The sequence below is a fragment of the Alligator mississippiensis genome, chromosome 5 (genome assembly GCF_030867095.1).
Source record: "Alligator mississippiensis isolate rAllMis1 chromosome 5, rAllMis1, whole genome shotgun sequence".
Taxonomy (NCBI): domain Eukaryota; kingdom Metazoa; phylum Chordata; order Crocodylia; family Alligatoridae; genus Alligator; species Alligator mississippiensis.
In genome coordinates, this window is record NC_081828.1 from 189525386 (window position 1) to 189540955 (window position 15570).

General features: G+C 39.5%; 1 protein-coding gene across 3 annotated transcripts in view; it reads left to right on the top strand.

Moving 5' to 3' along the window:
• The window catches only part of YME1L1 (YME1 like 1 ATPase), a 31788-nt gene that overhangs the window by 8770 nt on the left and 7448 nt on the right, over window positions 1-15570 (top strand). For 2 of the 3 annotated variants that reach the window (XM_006259636.4, XM_014609024.3), the window contains exons 4-14: window positions 2-100; window positions 1594-1706; window positions 2419-2569; window positions 2663-2773; window positions 4533-4618; window positions 7396-7486; window positions 9004-9156; window positions 11092-11224; window positions 13596-13658; window positions 14295-14407; window positions 14806-14961. In XM_006259636.4, coding sequence (XP_006259698.2) covers window positions 2-100; window positions 1594-1706; window positions 2419-2569; window positions 2663-2773; window positions 4533-4618; window positions 7396-7486; window positions 9004-9156; window positions 11092-11224; window positions 13596-13658; window positions 14295-14407; window positions 14806-14961 — 1269 coding nt within the window. The remainder of the gene's footprint in view (window position 1; window positions 101-1593; window positions 1707-2418; window positions 2570-2662; window positions 2774-4532; window positions 4619-7395; window positions 7487-9003; window positions 9157-11091; window positions 11225-13595; window positions 13659-14294; window positions 14408-14805; window positions 14962-15570) is intronic. The other variant, XM_014609025.3, reaches the window with a different exon arrangement.

Consider the following 15570-nt stretch of genomic DNA (forward strand, 5'->3'; position numbering starts at 1 on the left):
GGTTTCACAGATATTTTTAGTACTTTGCGCTCCTCTTACTTGTACAGACAGCCATCTAGACCCCTCCAAAGATTGTGTTCAGATCTTCGGCACTGGCCAGGTATGACGCATCTCCTGAGATAAGTTGACTTTAATTTGTGTGACATTTTTCTGGGGAATTTTACTAATTCTGACAGAAGGCAGTCATGCAGCAAATATTGACATGGGAATATGCTATATTTAAAAGTCAAATTAAGGGCCCCGTATCTTTAAATTATTTTGGGGCTGGGGGGAGTTGAATTGGAAACGCTCTTGGGCAGACCAACATGTTTCCTAAGCAGTCAGTAAATGTGATGTAATTAACAGATTATGCTTTAGAATGATGATGTATTACTTTTTTTAGCATACCATGTAGAGTACTTGACATTATTTTACACAGTATATAAGGAAAACAAAAGTTAGTCCTAATTTGGAGCCATAAGGAGAAGAGCCTACAATGGTACAACCTTGCTTTATTTAACAAATCTTTTTCCTTCTGTCTCTGTTCCAAATCAGTTCATTGGACCTTCGATATGTTGGCCATCTTACCCAGGCCTGATCTATACTACATAGATCTCAGTTTTACGCCTCGATAACTATATGAGCGCATCTGCACTCACTGCTCCTCTGTGGCAAGAAGCCATTTGTTCTTGCAGAGCATCATCAATTCTGTGCGCAGCAGAAAGCTTTTTCAGGTAGCAGGTGGTGCATCACAGGGTGCACTGCATGACCTGTCGGTACAGCTCCATAACCAGTGAAAGCTGGAAGTGGGGATGCACTCTGGCAGGTTCACTGTGCTTGTCAGCGCTGCAAGCTTTATGCCAGCAGATGATAAGCTTTTCGAAGTCGCCTCTAGCAGGCACCTTTCTTTGGGGTAGGAACCTGCATTCCTCTCTGTCCAGACCAGGACAGAGCTGCACTCCCATAATAATTAGCATGATTTTTTTTTTTTCCAGAAGATCTGAGATTAGTTCACTGTGCCAGCCTGCTCTCTCCTAGTGAAAATGGTAGTTAGCTAGTAATCAGCCAGCTTTCTCAGTGTGAAATAACATTTATTTGAGACAAAGCTTTACTGAGAGAACATATCACAAAACACTGAACAGCTTGCAAGTATGCTTATTTTAAAAAGTACTGCCCATTGTTCTCATAGTTCTCTGAAACATACAACACTGTAATTTCAGTTTTGTTCCAATATGTATATGTCAGACCTCAGATGAAGACTGTCTTCATAACATAAAATTTGCCGATTTTGTCAGACCTTGATCCAGAACAACTCAGTTTGTGCTGTTATTTTTTTCCACCCTTGTAACTTGGGGTAGAAATTCCTCTTTTAACATTCATCTCCCCTCCCTGGTGACTCGTTTCAAGAATTAATCCACCCCTGAACCTAAAACAAAAAAAAAATACACATGCCATTTAAATCTCATTAGAAGAGTATTTTTAATAATCTGTGTGTCCATAACATCTGTCATAACTCTGTACAATATTTCCTGAATAGCTCATGGTTTCAGAACATTTATATCTGTTACACCTTCGTTATTTAATATAAAACTTTCCATTACCATTATTTCAAAGTTTTCATACAGTCTCGGGGCTTTAAGACTTTGAAATCAAGAGCAAGACGTCTACAGTCAACATCTGAACAACCATTAAAAGAATCACGAGACGTAGTCCCTTCATTTCTAAAGGTAAGCATGCTGGTTCCATTATAAAATTAAGATCATATGAATACATTCAGTTATGATGCTTCAATTGGATAATAAGATGATAATTGGAGAATAAAAAAATTGACATTTCCCCTACCCTTGACAATGCATGTGAGACTTGCTTTTTTATGTTTCCTGGATTCAGTCCATTAACTTGTTAAAGTAAGCTGGTTTGAAATTCAGAAGTGCAAATTCTTCAAGCTATGAAAATGAAATATTTTAATATTTCACAGTCCTTTTATAATTTCCCTAAAAGTAGTCTGGAGAGCAGTGAAACACTATTATAAGCAGAAATTCACTAGTTTATCTTCTTAACTTTGTGTATGTTTTTGGTAAAACAACAGTTGTTTTAACAGAACTAAATACAATATCACTTGTGGCCATTATTTTTTTTAATGTATTAACTTGCTTGCCTAAGCAAGTGCCCTCCTGGATCAACATTTGCTTTAATTTAAATTTAGTAAATCCAGTCATCAAATATGGAGAAGCCACACGATGAAATTACTGAACTATCTATTGTGTCATGGACGCACCGCATCCAGTTCTGTAGACTGAACAGCACATAGCTAAAATCTGGCTGTTTTTAATTGTATAGGTCAGGCTAGCTCAGTAACATGTATTTTTCTGTATGTGAAAATTAGTAAAATGGCTGTAAATTAACTTTAGTCTGCAATATATATATGTATATATTTAGAATCTGCTTTCTAGAGACCCAGAACCTGAAGTGGAAAGATTAGATAAGCTAATGAAATCACTAAACATACCGGAGGCTCATCAGGATACTTTTAAAACTGGTTTTGCTGAGGGCTTTTTGAGACTGCAAGTGCTCTCACAACCAATTAGTGGTAAGTTGCTTTAGTTTATATAATCGTTTTCTCATATTTGGAAAGTAGCTTGCTTCATCTTATTTAAAGCATCTCTTTTTTTTTTTTTTACAGATTCCTTAAGACGAGCACGATTATATCTTTTTTTTTTTTGGTTGCTGCTTGTTGTTTACACTGTCTTCAAATCCCCATTTTTATCCGGTAAAGGCTCCTTTTCTGATACTGGTTTGTTAACTTTTCATTCTTTTAATCTTTCACTTAATTTTACTTTGTGCTAAACATGTAAAAAGAGAAACATGTATTTTACAATGCAATATGAATATTTTATGGTAACAGTTCAAGGTATGGAAGGAACCTTAGAAATATTTATTGCTTTTGGCTAGCATGCTTCAAAAGGGAATATTTTAGACATCTAAATTTGTTTTCTTTTTCTGTTAGTGTATTCATTTCTCGGAAACCCCTGTGGTTCAGTGGTGGAATCCTTGTCTGATACACAGGAGACCCAGGTTCAATTCCCAGATGCTTACACAACTACAACCATGGAGGCACTAAACATCTGGACTCAGTTAGGCCTTTGGATTTTGTCTCAATGGCCTAAATGAGGGATGGAAAGTCTGGGCAGCCTCTACTCCTCCATATTCCTGCCTAGGCACATGCGTCAAAGGTCTGGGTGACCTCTCATGCATGCATACACCATGATCCGGAAGAATCCCAGTTGCCAAACCATCCCTATTCGTTTTTTGACTTTCTCTATAAAACAAAGCATGTATGAGCAGGAAGGATGAATTGGATTGTTCCCTGTTATGGGCAGTATATCCTAGAACAGATGTGACTTTTGTCAAACTTATTCTTGTCATCAGTTTGAAAAAAAAAAAAAAAGACATTTTTCCCACTAGGCTGACATCAAAAGGGAGCTACTTTCTAATGAGTAGGGCAGTGGTTCTCAAATGGTATGCTACAAGACCCCTTCATGGGTGCTGCAACCCAGGCAGTGACAGCAGCCAGGTAAAAGTGCCCTGTGTGCAGGCTGCAGCATGTGCGCTCTCCTTTTGAAATAAGGTTCCCTGACCTGAAAGCAGACAAAAGAGTCAACTTGACTGTAACCCCTCCAGGTCCATTCCATTCTTCCCCCTCTCTTCCTCTCTTGGAAACAGATGTGCTTGACACAGTTCCATGTGTCCCACACACCTCTCTCTGGGAGATGTCCTGCAGGCTGCAGCATGAGTCAACTCTCTCTGCCTGCTTTAGGCTGATCTGAGAACCCTAATGCAGGAATAGCAAGTGCATGTCTCACAGTCCTTCCTGGTCTGTTGGTGTGTTAGGTGTGTGGGGCAGGTTTCCCTGGGGATAGTGGCCCCTGGTTGCGAACTGTTGAGGCAAGCTGAGCACAGCAGGGGTTCTCAAACTGTGCCATCACTTTGCAACTTGTTGTGGTTGGGGGTTAAGGGAGGAGAGGTGCCCTGACTGAAAAGATTAAGAACCATTGAACTTAGGGGCCTATATTACAGAAACTATTATAACAATAAATCATGATGATACATACTTGTTGGTACTGATCAGAGTGGCCAGAGATGGAGAGGCATGTAAATACTGAGATTCAGTTCCATGTGAAGTAGAGCATATTGTAGGGGCATTGCAAAGAAGTTTGTACATGACTGTCCTTGCATACCAGTTGGTGAATGGAGGACATTGTCCTGAGCTATGAAGGAATGGGTCACTAAGATGGACAAAAACATTTAGTTTCAAAATTGCTGAATTGTCTTAAAAAATGTATGTAGAACAAATGTAAATCTTTGTTGTTAAACCACTATAAAATACTTTGTATTATAGTTGGATACTTTTTTTTTTTAATGGTGACCTTGCTTTAAAAATGGCATATGTAGGATTTAAAAGGCAGATTAACAGGGTAGATCCATTCAAATGTAAAACATGGCCTTGAAATTAGACCTGTTATATAAATTGACAAATCTTTGTGGTTCTCCAGTCGTAGGCTTTCGGACAACATCGGGACTTGATACAGCAATTGATCCAAGTCAAGTGAAAAATGTCACCTTTGAACATGTAAAAGGGGTAAGCTCAACCGTTAGCTTTCTGTTAACTATTTGTTTGCCAAATCAGGATTGACATGGAAAAATATTGCGTTTATCTAAGTATATGCAGAAGCAGTTGCCTTTTGCTTTAAATGGTTTTTAAGATCTAAATTTGTAGTTTGGATTAAATGAAATCCTAATAAAAAATGAAAAATAAGAAAACCACACTTCAAAAGAAAACTAGGCTGGTATTCCCCAATCGTTCAGTCTGTGACACAGAACCAGTAAAACTTTTAAGTCCAGATAAGTATCTGCCAGCTATTTTTTTTTTTTTAATTACTATTATTTTATTTTTTTTTTTTTTAGCACAGAATAGGGGGAACCAGACCATAAAATGGGTTTTTTCTTCCTTGGGTCAGAATATTATTGACTCCCCATCTATGAGTAAACGTTAATAAATTCTAATAGACATAAAATGTGTGTTTCAGTCAACCTGTGCTAGATTGTGTTTGGATCTACAATCATTGCTATATGTTGGCAGTAAATGCTTACAGGCAGTGTTGTTTCTACCAAGCTAGTATTGCCCTTGGACATGTCCAGTAGCAAGTGCTAGGAAGTCTGAATGTTTCTCTTTAGTTCCCTTTGTTTCCTGGTGGAAACAAATTCAAGAGGTAGCAGTTTTCCTGCCCTTTAAATCCCTGTTGTGCTCCGACTGCGGAAGTGATTTTGATTTCTCTGAAATAAATAGTTGCGACAATTCCATGCAAAAGTACCATGGTTTGAGTTTCAGTAAAGTACCACTTTGACATATAGGATTTAATTTATATTTCATTTGATATCTGTTGCTTTAATTCCTTACTATATGGGTAATGTTTATGTTTCCTTTTCAGATATTGGGTATATACTCTGTTAATGTCAAGAAATTGAACTGACCAAAATTATGTTTTAATGTCTCACTGCATGGCAAGAAACAGTTAAACAGTTTGGGGTTTTTGCTATAGGGACTGTCTTCTTTTGTTGAATTTCAGATTTTGTTGTGAGAACAGTGCTCACTTTCCTCCTTTTAAAGCCAGATATCAAAAGGGGGAGAAGTGCTGATATGATAAAAATTTAGGGAAATAAATCTTCTGATCTTCTCAGCAAAATAGTATTGGTCTGAAATGGACAAGTAGGTCAGCCATGACAACTGTTGCTCTGGACTGTTGCTTGCTTTCCTGGTTTGGGTTGACATTTCTTGGTCTGGTCAGGACTCTTTCCTTCACTGATCATCCTTAGGCTGGACAAAGCTGCATGACCCATCTCATGTTGCTGTGCTGCCTGTGCTGTGCCTTTGATTTGGTAAACACCTGAGGAAGGAAGGATGGAGGGAAGATAGTGGAACCAGGGACATAAAAAGACACAAGGGGAGGGGAATACAAAGCAGGATCTTGCACATATCAGAACTGTGTGGTTCTTCTGGCCCTTGTGTTGGTAGTCAGGTGTTTGTAATCTGTGGGCTGGATATCCCAGTGATCAAGATTCACCAGTAAAGGTCTTGTCTTTGAAGAAAAACAAAGAATTTCTCTCTAGGTCTGTTTCTGATGTCTTGAAGACTAGGGCACAGAATGGAGGAGAAAAAGAACAACAAAGCTAGATGCAACTTCTCTCTCTCTGGCGCAAAGTCTTTTTTTCTCTACCAATAATATTGCAGTCTGGCCCAAGATAATGACTTACCAGCCAGCAAAATTTGTACCACTCTCAGGCACTTTAGGACACTGCTTTTAGCTAGCTTCCTTGTCCAAAGCTCACAAAGTGATGATATCTGGGCAGGTTAAATCAAGCTTATTAACAGAAAATCAAGACAGAAATTATATTGAGAAGAAGAAAGAGACATGTAAGTCTCAGTATCCAGGTGCTTTTCAGCACTTAGTTGAAGCTGGGTCAGGTGATATCAACTGGGTTTGTCTTTGTGACTTGGTGTGGTCAGGCTACCTCTTAGGCTTAGGGCAATGAAGATCCACCAGTGTTGCTGTAGATCAGGGGTGGGCAATTATTTCAGGTGGAGGGCCGCTTGCTGAGTTTTGGCAAGCCATCGAGGGCCGTGTGACAGGCAGCCAGGGGCAGATAATATATTAATTTTCTAAATTTTTTAGGGGCCCCTCAGGGCAGATAGAATAGCCTGGCAGGCTGCGTTTTGCCCAACCCTGCTATAGGTAATTAAGTCCCAGAGGCAGTGGTGATAAATCTTTCTTCTTTTGTCCATCTATTGTTCTGGTGTCAATGTGAAATTAAGACCTCCAAGAAGGAATAATGGTTTGGGTTTTTTTGTTGTGTTGTTTTATAATTCTGTAGTGAGCCAAAAGTTAGGTCTGTTTACTATAATTTTTAAACATTACTTGTTTGTGGGGTTTTTCCCTCCAAATCCATACTCATCTCCTTTTAACAGGATGATGTAGCCTACATGGTTGTATCAGCAGATCTTTTTTGTTTGCACTACTTCAGTTTTTGTGTGTGGTTTTTTTTTTTTTGTGGGTTTGTTGTTTTTTTTTAAAGCTGACATTTATAAACAACCTTAGGTTAGAGAGTAGGGTTAACTTTTTGCTCCCTTGGGCAAAATTAGGGTATAGACCTATACAGAACAACTCCATATAATATGTTTTGTTAGTCCAGTGTAGTGATTCCCTTTTCCAGCACATTTCTTCTCTGGGTTTAAATTTGTCTGTTCAGTTTCCTAATATAATTTACAAATAGTTATAGATGAGCTTTGACACTATGAAAAAATAGCTCTGTTTCATATTAGTGTTCTGTGACATTTCTTGGCATATTTCAAATGTGCAGGTGGACGAAGCCAAACAAGAATTGCAGGAAGTTGTGGAATTCTTGAAAAATCCACAGAAATTTACTGTACTAGGAGGTAAACTACCAAAAGGTAAGAATCTTCTCCACATTGGAAATACTGATCATTCATAACAGTAACTGTCCCAATGGTATTGTACTGTGGTGCTAATCTAAAAAAAACATTTAAATTGTTTAACTGTGTGATGATATCCTTGCGGTTAAAAAGGATCAATTTCCAGCTGAACTGTTGAAGTAAATCTGAAAGTGGCCTTGAATCCTCAGTACTACTCCTTCTGCTTATTATGTTTGAACAAGAGATTGATATGAGTAGATATACATGCATAGGTGGTGGATCTACATGCTTGTGGGGTGGCTGCAAACTCCCGACTTCCTGTGCCCCCCTGCTTCCCTTATCTTGATCCACACCATGACTGCCTCCAGCTTGAGCTGTTCCACCAGGTGCTGCATGGTGTTCAGGCTGAAGCTGAAAGACATGCAGGCAGATACCTCAATTCTCTTTAGAGTCCATGCTGTAAGAGCTGACCTCAGGCAATGGGAGGATGATGATGATGCACAACTAGAGCCTGTGGACTAGTGAGGGATAACCAGGGGTGGGACAGGTATAGCTAGCTATTTCTGTGTCCTGATCACAGAAGGGATGTGGAGAGGAGAATGGGAGAGAAGGGTTATATGCTGTTTTACTTGCCTATAGATCATGGCTTCAAAAGCTTTAATATGGCATGACTGTGAAGGGCTAAGGTAGTAGCTGAGGAGAAGGAGCAGGATTATGAGGGGAATCCTGACTCTCGTCTGCCCAGTCAGAGCTGCTCAGTCACTTGCCATCGTTCTGGTGCCCCCCTCATTGTTACCGCCTGGGATGTGTTGCGATTGTCCACCCCTTGTTATGTTACTGTCCAGAGTGTGGGGGAGAGTTAAGGGGGCATCTGCCAGCTGACCCTGGGGGTTGTGGGTAGCAGCTGGACTGAGTGCTAGGCTCAGCTGGAGACAGCTGCAGCAGTGAGCACGGTCCTCTTTTCCTACACTGGCTCCACAGTGTTCTTGAGGTTTAAACACTGATATTAGGTATGGCCAATATACGTCTTTGCCAATAGCTTATAACTACTTGTGACCAAAACTTTTAATTATATCAAAGGTGCTTGATCTCACTGAAGGCTATAACATCATAAACTTAATCTAAAACCCATCTGTGCTAATAAGAGCATTTTAATATGTTTAAAAAAGTATTGTGTTTTGTCTGAAGAAGGAAGTTTGTAGGGTAATTTAAAAAATTAAAATTGGTCATTCAGTGAGCTAGAATGGTGTGCCTCATTTCTTGAATGTTAGCTTCTGTTAAGATATTTAACTCTTGAAATAACTTTTCTGTTGCCCAGCCTTCCCTCGTGCTTTCATGTTTCAAATAAAGATCAAAGCATAATAAATAAATAAATATTCAAAATAGCATCCTTTTGTGCAACAACCATGGTGAAATCAGGGTGCAAATGGGTTTCAAATAGAGTATAAACATTGCATTAAAGCAAGGTGTAAAGTTTTTGTTGTTTTTAAAGACTGGAACTGTATTAATGCAAGTATGCTTTTCTTTCTTTCCAGGTATTCTTTTAGTTGGCCCACCTGGTACAGGCAAGACTCTTCTTGCCCGAGCTGTGGCTGGTGAAGCTAATGTTCCATTCTATTATGCTTCTGGGTCGGAGTTTGATGAGATGTTTGTTGGTATAGGAGCTGGTCGTATCCGAAATCTGTTTAGTAAGTTAAATATGTGGCGTTTAGTAAAATTTACTAATTGCAGTGTCTTATGAGGTCTAATATGATTTTGAAATGAAAAAGAAAGTAGCATGCCTCGTGCATAGCTACTGATAGTGCAGGAACCTATGGTTTTTAATGGCTGACTCTAAACAAATTCTAACAATTGCAAGATTGTTTCAGTAAGTTATTTAATGCTTCAGTCTGTTGTGGGCTGCATGTTAAGAAAATGATTTAGCTGCTGTTTCATGGTACAACTAACATTATTACTAACCCTAGTGATTTAGGAAACCAAATATGCCTTTCCAGTTCTAAAGAAAAAAAAATGCACAATGTAAAGAGAACTTAAATAGCCCTTTGCCATGGCCATTTTGCTTGTTGTATATATTGCCTTTTTTCACCTTCTGTTTTTCTTTCTCAACTCAAAACAGTGGGAAAGAGGGCAGTGCTACACTTGGCAGAAAAGATCCACAGGGCAGTGCTGGCTGTCGTCAGCACTAGCATGACTGGGTGGCGGCAGCAGCAGCCATTATTATTTTTGCATACTCTTCAGCTCCTGAGACGGACCTGGCCCCTCTCCTTCCTTAGTTACAGATGCTTCTTTGTAGTATCTTTCTCTTGGTTTCCTGTTATAGTATCTGGCAGGTTATGAATGCTAGCACAATATATAGTCAACCCAAATTGGATAAGATTGTGTATAGTCAGACTTACTGTTTCTTTGTGTTAGTCCAGGGTGCTTAAACCCTTAGCTCATGGGTCAGATCCATCCCCTGGAGCCATGTTACCTGGCCTGTGGGGCTTCCTACAGATTTGTGGAGAGCCCCATGGACTGTGGTCACGTTAGATTGGGTGCACAGGGTGGCATGGTGCTCAATCCTGGCGCACAGAGACAAAACATTGAGCGCCACAGGATTAATTGGTTTCCTCCTCTTTTTTTTCTTTCAAGCACCAAGATAAAAGAAATGCATAAAAATAATGGGATAATGGGAAATCCACAAAACTAAATGCAAAGGACTTAAGAGCAAGTACAGCTCTTGAAACTCACTTTTTAAAAAATGTAGATCTCAAGTTGATATCCCTTTCGGTTCATAATTATAATTGGGTTAGATTCTACTTCTATAATATTCGGTCTCTACCTCATGAATTGAAGTTTTCTTATTTTAAGGTACTCTCTTCTGAATTAATAGTCTAAATATTCATAAAAACTAAAGCTTTGAAAACACAAAAATCTAAGTTTAATAGAAATGTTCTTCTGTGATTCAGGTCCCAGGAGATCCTGAAAAAGAAGGTTTTTCTATCACTTTTTGTCTCTGTTTTTGAAGCCTTTTATTATGTATTTTATGTTAAGAGGAAACTCTTGATGAGGAAAATATGAGCAAGCCCTTTAAAATTTAAGACAAGGCCAGTTCTGTGGCTGCCATTTCAAAATTTATTTCCCTTTCCTCATCAGTAGTCCCTGAATGTGATTCTTGAAAGCAGTGGTGGCCACTTGTTTTGGCTGGCATGGTACAAGTTCAGCCCTCATCCTCCCTGAGTGCCACTGATCCCAACCCCCACTGACAGGGGTTTGGGTCCTGGAGTGGAGGCAGAGGGAATTTAGCTTGTGGCCACACAGAACAGAGTGAAGACCCAGGGAAGACAAAGGAGGGCAGAGCCATGGAAGAGTTGTTGCAAGAGGTGTCACCATCAGGAGCCATGTTAACCCATCCATCCCATGTGCTGTAGCTGCTGCAGATGTATACGGAGCTTGAGGATCCAAAGTCTTGAACTCAGTGGCAGCTAGAGGGACCTGGTTAACCTGGCTCTTTTTTGGTGACCCCTGACACCTCTTTGGAGCAGTATATGAATTTTAAAATCCTCGTAGTAGATGTTGCGTATAACTTGCATGGTTGGAACAGATTGATTTCATATAACCTTAAACTATGTTTATGTTATCAGAGGAGGCAAAAGGAAATGCACCTTGTGTTATATTTATTGATGAGTTGGATTCTGTTGGTGGAAAGAGAACTGAATCTGCAATGCATCCCTACTCCAGGCAGACCATAAATCAGCTTCTTGCTGAAATGGATGGGTAAATATTTTTCCTTTTTTGATCATTAGTTATTTGATTGATATCCTATAACACATGAATGAGCAACCCTGTCTTGTAAAGCTAAAGTACCTCACCAGTCTTAATGTTTGAATGAGAAACAACAACATTCAGCAAATAATGTTTGACAAGAAATGTACTAACATTGTTATATTAGTAGTCAGAAGCAGAGGGACTGGTGGTAGGATATGGAGAAGGACACCAGTTTGTGGCAAAGCAGATAAAATTTCATTTCAGGGGGATCCTGGGAGGACATCTTGCTTGCTATTCTAAAGGGCGAGTGTAAATGAAAAGTGAATTGGGTCTGGCTTTACACTGGCTTGAAATACTGCTTACTGTTCACAGGTATGAACAATTCCTTCTATCTTGTGCCAAGGTGCAGTTGCTTAGTAAATCCAAGACTGCTTCATACCTATGTGCATAGGGTTTTTTTCTGTGCTGTGGTACAGACCTTAATAATCAGGGACACTGTTCTTTGGTGAAACCGAAGCAGGAATTGATATACTTTTGCCACTGCAGGCCACAATTCTGCCTTCCCCCAACCAGCAGCAGTTGCTGAGGCTGGAATATGAAATGTGATAAGTGATAGGACCCTGGGGATGCCTTCATTATTGCCCCAGTGGTGGGGAGGAAATAAACTGAATAGGGCATCAGTAGTTCCTTGGGGATACCTTTTGCTTTCTCACCTGGAGCATGCTGCTGAATCCCAAAGCTGCTGCCACCTGGATGTAGTCTTTTTAGATTGGCCCCATCCAACAAGAGGTTGTGGATTGCCAGTCCCCAAACTAAAGAATCTTAATGTGCCCCTCTCACTATAAGTATAGTAAAAGCTCCATTAACCAGCACCTTACAAGCTGGCACGTTCTATTAACCAGCATGCCAGCTTATAAGGTAAAGTGAAACCAGAAGTGCCCACTGTGACACTTCCAGTTTCTCCAAGCCCCCACGGCCTGGGGCAAAGCAGCCTGCACTGCTGAACCCCCACAGCCCAGGGCATAGTGGGCTGTGCGGGGCCTGCTTCCCTGTCCCTCAGGGCCCGCAGGAGGGGCGGTGACACCCCGGACGTGGCAGGAGAAGTGGCAACCTGAACAGGCAAAGACGCCTGTTTGGGCTGCTCAGTTAACCGGCACATTTTTGTTATCCGGCACCCCCCATTCTCCATGGGGGCTGGATAACAAAGCCTTTACTGTACAGAGTTGTAGTGAGCTCACTATCTGCATGTTGCCTTTGTGGACAGCCTAATACCTGTTTTGTGGCATGTTGGTATGTATTTTAGTTTCCTACCTGGCCCAGGAAACCCTGCTCCATCTAGTCACTTAGAAAGGCCCAGCTAACAAAACAGTTTGGTGCTTCAGAGACAGAGTTCAGATAAGAGTTGCAGTGAAAATCATAGGAGTCTCTTCTCCCCCCCCGCCTCCCTCTATGAAACCAAAAGTGTGTAAAGCCTTGGACAAATATGAAATTTAGAACTTGGACTGTTAGAAGTTTATGTATGCCTGGAGCTTTTTAAAGTTTCTGTTAGCAGTGATGGAACAGTATAAAATGAACATCATCACTATCTAAGAAGATGTCTTGGCTTGGATGCAGATACGTTAGGCTTGGAAATAATACACTTTTCTGTTGTAGAACAGATACCTGTCAATTGGGCACAGGGTTTATAGTAAGGAGCATATACCTCAGTTCAATCAAAAAGGTAGAGTTTATAGACAAAAGACTACCACATCTGCAGTTATGAGGAAGATGGTTTGATATCCACTCAGTCAGTATCCATGCCCCTACATAGGATAAAAACAAAGACATTAGGAATAAATTTTATGAAAAATTAGGATTTGTCTCCGAAACATTATCAGAGTGCGCCGCGCCCTGCCTAGGACTGCCGCCTGCTCCAAGTACAGCCTCGAGCACAGCCCTCATGCACCGGGAAAAGCCCAGTGTAGCCCTGATCCCAGCCTGCAGCGGTATTCCATCCTGTGCAGATCTGCTGCGCGCGTGTGCCGCCCCCCCCCCCCCCATGGCCCACACAGTAGTGGGAGCCACATCCCCCTCCACCCCCTGGATCAGTTAATAATGGTAGGCTCTAGCAACTGGTAGCCTCTATAGCTATGTTTTGAAGCATGAGGAGGGGCATGTTTTAGCTGCTTATTGGGTTTGTATAGCTATATTTGTCCCACACTGTGTTCAGACAAGGAAACATGGCTAGCCAATCAGCAGCAGCCAGTCCAAGAAGAGGCAGAAATAATAAATTGGGTAACAAGTTGTCAGCTGTTTGGTCTTTAATGAAATAACAATTCTAAAGCAAAATCCTTGTGCTAGTTTTGTAAACAAATGTTCATTTTAAGCTTTCTCTTTAAAGCTTTAAACCTAATGAAGGCGTTATTATCATTGGAGCAACAAACTTCGCAGAAGCATTAGATAAGTAAGTACATTTTCCAAATAACTTAAGCACAATGTATTAAAAAATCAAAAAATAAAACTGGAGTAGGGAATGCCTAAGTAATTAAATAGTTTTGTAAAACATAAAAATCACTGTAAACAATATTGAAGTCATTTTCTGGAAGAAAACTAGGTGCTGAGCAATTTTTAACGTTTTAACAGCTTCCTCTGCCCACCCCCTGCCTCTGAGCAATTTTTAACATTTTAAAAGCTTCCTCTGCCCACCCCTCCAAATCAGTATTAATAATTAATCAGTGGTGGCTTGAGTGCTCAATCTCTTGCACTGAATTGAAAGTGGGTGATGAATCAGCCTTTGTTTGGTTATGCATTTCAGCAGTAATGAAATTCATAGTATTACTGTATGTTCTTTCTAGGTTAATAGACTTTTTTGTTAACATTAACTAGCACTAAATACCTACACCATCTTTGTCATCAGCATACAGATAAGTGGCAAGATGCACGGTTTGGGGTTTTTGTGTAGGAAAGTAGTCTTTACAAATGTCTTTTTTTATTAAGAAAAGTGTGTTGCAGCAAGAAACCCATCTGCTAGTAACACTAATCTCCAGATTTTAAAGCAAATCTTGTTTACAAAGTGGTTGTTTTTTTTTCCTTTTTCTAGTGCCTTAATACGTCCTGGCCGCTTTGACATGCAAGTTACAGTCCCCAGGCCAGATGTAAGAGGTAGAACAGAAATCCTGAAATGGTACCTTAGCAAAATAAAGTATGATCAGTGTAAGTATAAATTCTTAACCTCTGTGGGGTAAGAACTTTGCCATTAAGAATTGCTGTTCTGGATCATACCTGTGGTAGATCTCCTGATCTCTGCCAGCATCAGATATCAGTATCAGAGAAAAGTTTGAGAACACTGTAGTAGACAATTATGGGGCATCCTTAGCTGGCAAAGTCTCATTTTACTATCCAGTAGTTAAAGATGTGCATAATCCCTGAAGCATGAGCATTCTTCTCTCTTAGAACTTGTATAATAATTACAATAGCTGGATATTCGAATATAAACTGCATGCTGTCAATAAATGATTACGCGCTTATAGTATTTTTTCAATAAGCAGTTAAATAAGTGTGGAGAAGTAACAGGTGGTATTAATTCTCTTGTATTTTTTTCTTTTTCACAGCTATTGATCCAGAAATAATTGCACGAGGTACTGTTGGATTTACAGGAGCTGAGCTTGAAAATCTTGTCAACCAAGCTGCATTAAAGGCAGCTATTGATGGGAAAGATATGGTAACCATGAAGGAACTAGAATTCTCAAAAGACAAAATTCTCATGGGTAAGCTTTTTCAATGGGTAAGCTGTTACACATGGAAGAGGTATATGTGGGTTTCATATCTATCATAAAATAATCAAATACAAACCAAAGTAATACAGTGTGAAAAACTATATTTTATAAATACACGTTTGTGTGTGTAATGTTATATATATAAAATAAATACATAAAAAAATTGGTGTGTGTATGATAGAGACAGGTACTTGTATATAGATAGATGAATACTCTATATATAGAGATATCATACAAATATTACATATCTATATATAATATACACACACGTGTGTGTGGGGAGATGTGTGTTTGAATGTAGATATATATACGCGCACATATATGTGTGTGTATAAATAAATTTTTTTTTGCATACTGTATTACTTTGGTGTTTGTATTTGATTATTTTATGACTATTGCAACATGTTGTATCAGAGTTTCAGCTATTTGCTTCTCAGTTAGATTTGATGCTTTATGTTGGAATCAGGGAACCACTGTGATGAGCATGATAGAAAAAAGCTACTTTAAAATGTAAACCTAAATGAAGCTCTTGATAGTAATTAAGAAACTGGTACTAGTTAGGATCAAAGCTAATAGTTGCCATGACAGGTTTTCAAATTA